Raw genomic sequence first — 9467 nt, forward strand, 5'->3', positions numbered from 1 at the left:
ACCAGATATGAAATGAGCACCGCAAACACAGACATTCCGATTGATGTCTTCGGTACAGTCAGGTGTTTTAATGACCTGCAGCCACAGGCTCCTATGGTGCTTTTGGAAAGGTCTGTTTCCTTTTAGATTGGAAAAATGAAAATGGTGTTCCTTCAACTTGAGAATTGTGCACCCGCACATACAACCTTTAGGCGTGTTGTTTTCATAAATTGCAACTCTAAAAACGCAATTCAACATACAAATCTTCCCTCGCTCTAAACAAACTCTTACTCCTGCTGCTTTGGGTCAACAATGTGCACGTGTCCTGTGGTGATCTGGTGATGAAGTCGGCTGGAAATAGTTCTTTAGATTTTTGGTGGGACTTCCACATTAATGACATGATTGACACTACATTAAAAAACTTTAACTCATTCCTTTTTTTGAAATTAAGGTGTTACAACAAGCTGGCTACTATTTGCTTGGTTTGTATTACACTGTGTCATTAGCCTAAATATATTATTTGTGTCTCTCTAAGGAGGATGTGTAACAAATCATGAACATTAACCCGTGTAATGTAATTGTATCCACTTGTATTTCCAGACCGACGGAGTCTCCACCCACCGGGAATGGATCGCCATACGTCACTAACACATCCCATCCCTCCTCTTCTTCCCCTTCCTCAGAGTGGATTTGATCACAGCGGGAATGCAAGTCTGATCGTTTGTCAGCAAACAAATTCTCTCATCATACATATTTTTCAAATCATTTTCTTTTGCAAATCGCATCTATTCGCCGGATGAGAGAGCAGCTGGTTCCGAAACGCGCCATGTCCTTCTGTCGGACCCAAGCGGACCATGACGCTATGGCATAGCTTGACCACTTGTTTGATTGTGCTGGGAGCCGTGCACGGCGGCTCGGGGCCCCCGAAGGAGCAATTCGTTGCTGAAAAGCGGCCCCTGGAGAACCCGCCGCTGCCCCTTCGCCCCTCAATCAGCACGCAGGGTAACGGAAAAAGCCGAGAATTCTCCAAGTACCACGGAGAAACATGTAAGGATGGTCTCGGGTCGGGAGGAAATAATTTTCTGATGGAATGCCGAGAGAGTCTAGCTGCAGTTCAAAAAAATGAGGCAACTCTGAGAGACGGTATTACGCACTCATGTTGCTCAGAAAAAAGTGTAAATGCATGCATGAAAGGACAAACGCAGCATGCAGGGACATAAAGAAACATTCACAATCAGTATTTGTTGCGTTACAGAAAAAAGTAATTTAGTTACAGTTACTAGTTACCTTATAAATTGTAATTATGTTACCCCCCAGATTACTGACATCCAAAAGTAGCGCGTTACTCCGAAAGTAACTATCTAGTCACAAATTACCGTGTATGTACTCACATTGAATTCGACCCTCAAAACTGCTTTAAAATAGCCACATGATTAATGAAATAGAAGAAAACGTGTACACTAACCTTTGGAAGAGGCGAACCTTTCATATTTCTCGGCATTTGGAATCTTGCAAACTGACACAGCTGAGACACTCCATATTCATTTTGTCTTCAAATCACTTTCTGGGCAATATCTAAGATGTTTTCTTGTTTCTCTTAGCATAGCGTATTGCAAAAGTATTTGTACAAATAAAAAAAAAACTGAATTCAGCACTCTCACCGTAAATTCTCTGCTCATATTTGCCCCGTTTATTTCGTTGTTCCTGTAAAAGAAAACGCCCCCCATCTCTCACGTGCTTTCTTACAATTGCTGCTGGTGACACATAACCAAATATGCACCCAGGATTTCAGGATTTTGTTTTATACTTTTAAATACAGCGTTGTTGTGAGTATATGCGGTAGGGAGAATTTCAGAATATCAGTAAGGAGAAATTCAGTTCCCTCGTACGCTGTGCTCGAGACGGCACCACTGTAACTGTATTCAGTTATATTTTCTACGGAGATATAAAAATGCGACCCTTCCCGTTTGTTATAGCCTGTGTTGTGTTGCTGGTGGATTGAGAATCGGCTGACACTTTGAAAGTGATGGCGGATCAGTCAAACAGCGGAAGAGAGTATTTTTCTTGATCTGTTTTTAAAAAGTATTGGAGTAACATTCGGTGTTATAATGACAGCTGAGCTATAAAAATGTTATCAATAACGTGTTACTACAAGAAAAGTAACTACAGTCCAGCAATATGTTCCTTTGTAACGTGTTACTCCCGACACTGTTCTAGACCCACATTAAATTATAAAATTATGATTACTTGTAATTTGTGTGAGAAAGAAAAAAGAATACTGATATATAATACATTTTATTTCATCCACCGCCTTGACAGAGAAGAATTTGCAAAAATCTTTAATTGTGTTGCTATTAAGAAATAGAGTCTTGGTAAAAATGCAGTAGAACGTATTCTCTAGTCACACCATGTGGCTTAAAAATGTTGCTCATGAAGATCCTAAAGGAATAATTCACACTCGTTGGGTAAAAAAAGAATGATTAAAAGTACATAGTTTTAAGGGATGTTCGATACCAAATTTTTTGAGACCGACAACCAAATCTCAAGTCATCGCTTCCGATGGCAGTTTGCGATACCATTTGAAATAGATTCTCTTCCCTCTTCAAAAATCAACAAATAATATTCAAGAAACTAGTTTTTCCTTGCCCTCATGCAGGTTTTAGATCAGGGGATGTTGTAACGGTGGTCTGTGCACCACTTTGAGACGTTGTGTGATAAATGTGACTTGATTTGACTTGTCTTACATCCCAACAAACCATTTTCCTTATATATGTGTTTATTTAATGGCAACTTACCATTACTTTGATTTAAGGATGCTGATAAATGTTAAACAGCAACAAGGAGCCAGATTATATTGCTTTTGGCTGCCTTTGAGAATTCCAATAACCCAAAGAAGCCTCAAATTGGCAGCAATACTGATACTTGGTATTGGTGCTTGCCAAGCCATAATAGTTTCAATTATCTAAATCTGAAATGTTGGAAACATGCATTTAATCTATAGTTTAAAATGAAAACATACTGTATACCTGGGGAAGTGTAATAAAAAAATATATTTGAATGTTAATTAAAAAAATCAAGAACTTAGATCAGAGGTGTGTAACGCGGTCCTCAAGGGCCGCATGTATTGCATGTTTTTGTAGGTTTTTCTTTTTAAACAACAAATGATAAGCCTGTTAGCAAGGTATCTGTATTATTAGCTTGTTACAAGGTCTCTGCATTACCCAAGTTGAAGAAGAGAAAAATCCTTTAACATGCAGAACATGCGGCCATTGAGGATAGGGCTGTCCACCTATGCCTTAGATATAAGAAACTACAGCAAGGAATATTGAGTGCTGAGAGATGAACATTCATAAAACTATGATGGTACGATGGTGGGAATACTCACTTTTTTATGTCCCAATTAATTCAGTGTAAAGGCTGCAAGAAAGACCTCCAGTGAAAACTCTAACGATGCAAATAGAAGACCAGCAGTAACGCTTAGGTTAATATGAAAAAATAAGAGTGCTGAATGATGTAAGCACTCATATAGACTTTTGGGCCCAGTACGGAAAAATAGTAATTAGTTACTGTTAATAGTTACTTCATAAAAAAACGTAACTTAGTTACCCACAAGAATACACACACCAAGTAGCGAAAATAACTATGTAGTTACAGATTACTCTATGTACCCGCATAGAAGCCGACTCCTAAAACTGCTTTAAAATAGCCACTTAATCAAAGAAATTGGAAAAAATATGTACACCAACCTGTGGGAGCAGGGAAACCTTCATATTTCTTGGCTTGTCTTTGTCACGGTTGCCATGGCGCCCAATTGGCCCCGCCCGTGAGGGGCCAGCTGTGGCTCGTTGACAGATTGGCTTTCCTTCTATTTAAGCTCAGTGCTCTCACTCACCTTTTGTCAGTCCGTCAACGGCCTCTGCCCCGCAAGACGTGGGGTTTGACTTGGTCCTGTTTCCTGTTGGTATTTCCTGTCCGATATGGTCCCCGTTTATTTTGTCCTGTTTAATATCGGTTTCCAGTTTTGTTTCTGTCTTTTTTGTCCTGTTTAATTTCAATATCCTGTTTTGATATCAATCCTGTCTGTCCCGTTGTTTAATATCGGTTTCCAGTTTGTCCTGTTTTGTCCCGTCCTGTCCGGTATCGACCCCATGTGTCTGATATCTGTTTAGGCAATTGGTATCGTTCTCATTGGCCTCTGGCTTCCTATCATTGCACGCCAGACTACTGCCTCACGTGCATGACTCCCCATTTCACGCAAAATAAAAGGCTTGTGTGAGAAACGTCTCGCATTTGGGTCCTGATCCTGTTCCGGTTCTTGACAAAATAACTTTTATATTGTCCAAAAATAATAAAAACTACAATATGTTTGTATAATATCTTGAGAACTTGCAAACAAACACCTACCCAAGGCACTCCACTCCCACATTTGATTGATTGATTGATTGAATTTATTGATAAGTTTTGAGCTTACGTTTGCCTCATTGATTCTGCTTAGTTTGTCGTAGCCACTCCCCCTTCCACACTGCTTTCCATTTGCTGCTGGTACACACAAATACAGCATGTTCATATAAAAGCTGACCCCGTTCTTTGAGTATTTTATTTAATAGTTCTAAATTTGGTTAGAATACTAGTATGCAATATATGGTAGGGAGAATATCTCCTGGAGGAGAAATTAATTGTAATCGTACTCTGCTTGAGACTGAACTGCCATAACTATTAATTTGATAAGTAAGTATAAACATGCCTACCCTTCAAATGACATTACAGGTGGATTGAGTCTTATAAGTGACAACATGAGTGATACAGGAGTGGTTAGCAGTCGGAGTATATTGTAATACATAAACTGCATTTATTGAATAGTAAAATAACGCAGTAATGCACCATGTGGTAAAGATAGAGTTATAAATAGTTATTAATAATGCATTACACTACTCCCTATTGAGAAAAGTAATTGTGTTCCAGGAACGTGTTCTTTTGTAAGCTTCACAAGGGAATGCGTTAGTCCCAACACTGCTCATGGATGAATTTTCTTGTCCTCTTTAAGACTCCATGTCAGCAATAAACTGTCTTTCCTTTAGACGTCAAGGAGCCCGTCTCCGCCGACTTCCAGGAGGTTCTCGACGCGATCAAGGTGACAGTGACAAGAACACAAGCTGCACCCATATGGGATTCCCAAACGCCAAGGACCCCGAAATATAATCAAAACCGGAGCATCAGATCCAGGCTGAGACGCGAGAGGACAGCCGGGTCTGGCCGTAAAAAGAACCTGTTTGCAAAAAAACGGAAGTCGGGTGGCGGGCGAACGCTGGGTTGCTCGCTCCGCCAGGTCCAACTCAACGTCACCGACTTGGGCTTGGGCTACCGTTCGGGCGAGGAGATGATCTTTAGGTATTGCGCCGGAGCCTGCAGGAAGTCGGAGACCAACTACGACAAGATCCTGCGGCAGTTGGCTCGCCGAGGGAGGTTGCCCGGAGGGGAGGTGCCCCTGCAGGCCTGCTGCCGCCCGGTAGCATTCGACGACAAGCTGTCTTTCCTGGACGATAATCTGCTCTACCACACGCTCAGGAAACACTCGGCTAGAAAGTGTGCTTGTGTCTGACCCAGGGATGTCAAACTCAGTTTGGCTCTAGGTCTGGATCCAGACTTTCTTTTCTCAGGCGGACCAGATCAGTTTAAGAACTCTAAATCTTACATTAGTTAGCATACATTAGTCACCTACTCTACATATTCAAATCAAGGATGACAAGAGATATTTTCTTAAGATAACACATTTATTCGCAAACAATGGGGAAAAATAATCTACATTTTTGGAATTTAATCTGTTAACTGGTTTATTTCAACAGTTGCAATGCAATTTTACACCTGAACCAACTATACACGCTATACAAACTCAACACTTCCCAATAGCGGCCGGAGAGAGCATTGGGTTTGCATTTGTTTTAAAAAAATCATAACTTTTGATGGAAATGACCTATGGAGTGCCTTTGTTTTGAATAGTTTTTTTTTTTTGAAGAAGAAGAAATTTGTTTTTGGTTGACAACAAAAAAAATGTATGTATACATCCATCCATCCATCATTATTATTTGGACCGGGAATTTAACATGCATGTTTTTGGAATGTGGGAGGAAACCGGAGTGCCTGGAGTAAACCAACTCACGCACAGGAACATGCAAACCCATCACAGGAAGGTTCGATCTCATGACCTCAGAACTGTGCTGCGCACGCGCTAACCACTGTGCCGCGTTGCTGCCCTGTACGTGTACATGTACATCCTAAAAGATTAAGGGGGCAGTGCGCATTTTTAGTGCCTCCTAGTGGTAACTTTTTTCATAATAAACTACATGGATTTAAATTATAAGGAAAAAAACACTATCAATCAATCATTTGAGGAATTTGTAATTATTTTGCTCAACGTGAGCCCAACCTAGAGGTAGCTGACATAATTGTCGGCCATTTGCTACTAAAACCCGAAACATCAAAAAGAGAAGAAAAATAATTTTGTCACTTTGGGTCTCTGTTGTTTGTAATCTTCCTTGTGCATTTTAGCACTCGTTTTTAGTTGTACGACACAATACAATGAGATATAGAGGACAAATAATATACACCCTTTTAAAAGGCTCACAAAGGTTTGGAACTCATGTTGGCAAAAATTTTACAAATGTCTCATCTCATCTCATCAGCTGCACCGTTTATCCTCAGTAGGGTCGCGGGGGTGCTGGAGCCCATCCCAGCGATCATCGGACACCCTGAACTGGTTGCCAGCCGATCACAGGGCACACAAGGACAGACAACTCAATTGCTCAGTCACACCTAGGAACAATTTGGACCGGCCAATTCACCTGAAATGCATGTCTTTGGAATGTGGGAGGAAACCGGAGTGCCCGGAGGAAACCCACGCAAGTACGGGGAGAACATACAAACTCCGCACAGTAAGGCCGGGAGCTGGATTTGAACCCACGCAGGAGGTTCCCACGACCTCAGAACTGTGCCGCATACGCGCTTACCACTGCGCCACCGTGCTGCCTATTACAAATGTGCATCCCCATTTTATGTCAAAAAGATGTACTTTGGAGATGATTGATTTTTACTGGACAGCAAACACAAACGATGTATATGTGTATATATATAAAGAAATAATGTTTGTATTAATTTATTTATATTTATTTTTGTTTTTATAAAATGACAACATCAAAGAATGATTGTTACATCAAAGGACTGATGCCTGAAGTATCAATACTATGCAATAAATGGCAGAAAACCCTTTCAGAAATTCAACAAAGTATTTCTGTATTTTATCCAAGAAAAACTTCACCACATGTTTCGGGAACTGAGCTACATAAAAACAAAATCCTCTCCTTTGACTATTTTTTGAAAAATACATTTTTTTTTTTCGTGAACAAAATCGGAATAAACAATCCTAACTGTCGAGGACCTTGTCTATATTATCTATTATATCTATCCATCTATCCATCTGTCTATTATATTAGCGTCAAAACAATAGAAAGCTGGTGTGAGTTTACAAAAACAAAAAAAACTTTGTTAAGGCTATCATGTGCCAATTGTTTATTACAGTATATTGCAGTGAATTTGCTCGCCAAAAAAGCCCAATTTTGTCTCAGGGACGCTAGATAAAGGAAGAATGGTTGGTTGAATGTCAAGGCCAGAAAAGACGGTAGACCCAAACGCGTGGTCGGAGGGAAGGAAACGAGTTGAGCAGCCTGGATGGGAGATCGGGGCGTGGTCGGTGGGCAGAAACAAGTCGGGCAACCGGGACGGGAAATCGGAGAGGGGTCGGTGGGCAGAAACGAGTTGGGCAGCCGGGGCGTGAGATCGGAGCGTGGTCGGAGGAAGGAAGAAGTCAGGTAGCCGGAGACGATCGGGAAGCCAGGGGTAGACGAGTAGGATACAGGAAAGGACGGGACAGACGGCAGCCAGAGTCAAAAAGTGCTTGCCTTGCATGTGCGGAGGTTTGCTGACGGACTGACAAGGAGTGAATGGAAGCGTTCAGTTTAAATAGCAGGGGAACCAATCAGGAAACGAGCAGCAGCTGGAGCCAAACGAGCGAGCACAGGCGAGGGCAATGGGCAATCATGATATTGGATCCCTTAACCACTAGGGTCGTAGGGGCACCATTTCCTGTGGTGTGTCTTGGGCGAGTACAGCCTGGTGGCGCCCATTCCTCTCCAGACCTACATGTTTTTCCTCCTTGTCTCGAACCGGGTACCTTCCGCGTGTAAGGCAAATGTACTAACCACTGCACTATGGAAAGGAAGAATACTGGTGGAAATAACCAGTGAACTTAGCATATGATCCCAAAATATTGTCGAGAAATATTTTCGTTTGATTGTTCAAAACCAGATTTTTGTGAAAAACAGTAAAACTCCATGAAAGACACAATTGCCAATCCAATCTTAACACAATAGGTAACTCAGGAGCCGCATTGGGCTCTTTGTCGTGCCCTAATGTCTCCATGGCTCTTTTTCATAAATATTTGGTAATGGAAAATCATATAGTTTCCGTGGGTGGACAAATATAACACAAAAATTCTTGTAATTTCCCAAAGGTATGTAGAATATTTACAGCATAGATGCAGTATTTTGCCTTTCTTATACAGCTTATATAAACCTTTTAATTTCTTGCGGCTTCAAACATGTTTTTGTTTTTTGTGTTTTTATTGGTCCAATATGGCTCTTTCAACATTTTGGGTTGCCAACCCCTGACTTAGCAGCTGTGTTACTGTGCTGAGTGTAAAAGGAGGAGACAATTAGAGGTAGCATTCGTGTCATTAGACTGATGACCCTCTTCTTCTTTTGTTTGAGGTGTCAAAGCAGAATGTAATGAACGATCACGTTTCTGTTACAAGATCACTCCTCGTGCCCGAGACAGATGACTTTTTTCTTGCAGACGAACGCCAAACTTTAGCGCAAGTTTCTATTCACATACCCAAGTGCCAATATCACTTTATACATACAAATATCATCACCACTGATAACACAACCCGATCTTGAAACAAACTGTGTACTTAGCACAAATGCCGCATAGTCATTGACATCTGTCGTGAGTCACAATTGCGTTAACTAAAAGCAACCGGATCACCCCGGAGGTGAACACCACAACGTTAAATATTTAGACGAAACCTGAGGTAGGTTGTGTTGTTATCGCACTGTTGTGGCATCATTTGGAGCAAGTGTGGGCAACATACGGTTTTTAATCCGGCGTGTCAGAAATTGGTATATTGACAATAGATATAATAAGAATTAAGAACTTCTTAATAGAACAAATGTTGTTTTTTCTGGCCCCAGCTTTGTCCCTTTGTGTGTTCACTACACAATTATGACTGTAGGAACACTAGAAAAGAATAGAATAGAATACAATAGAATACAATAGAATAGAATATACCTTTATTGTCATTGTTACAAAACGGGTTGAAAATATTGTGACAAAGAGATTAGGCGTGGCACTCCAGTGTCACATTCAACAGTGAGGAT

The 9467-nt window shown here is 41.0% G+C and overlaps 1 protein-coding gene across 1 annotated transcript; it reads left to right on the forward strand.

The window, feature by feature from the left end:
- Window positions 1–767: 767 nt before the first annotated feature.
- Window positions 768–6570, forward strand: LOC148365652 (glial cell line-derived neurotrophic factor-like). Its single transcript, XM_088335070.1, has 2 exons — window positions 768–1026; window positions 5058–6570. Exons 1-2 carry the CDS (start codon window positions 834–836, stop codon window positions 5576–5578), a joined length of 714 nt encoding a protein of 237 aa, XP_088191196.1. The 5' UTR covers window positions 768–833; the 3' UTR covers window positions 5579–6570.
- The last annotated feature ends 2897 nt before the right edge of the window (window positions 6571–9467 follow it).

Source organism: Urocampus carinirostris, chromosome 5 (assembly GCF_059441175.1).
Source record: "Urocampus carinirostris isolate Australia breed hairy pipefish chromosome 5, RoL_Ucar_1.0, whole genome shotgun sequence".
NCBI classification, from domain to species: domain Eukaryota; kingdom Metazoa; phylum Chordata; class Actinopteri; order Syngnathiformes; family Syngnathidae; genus Urocampus; species Urocampus carinirostris.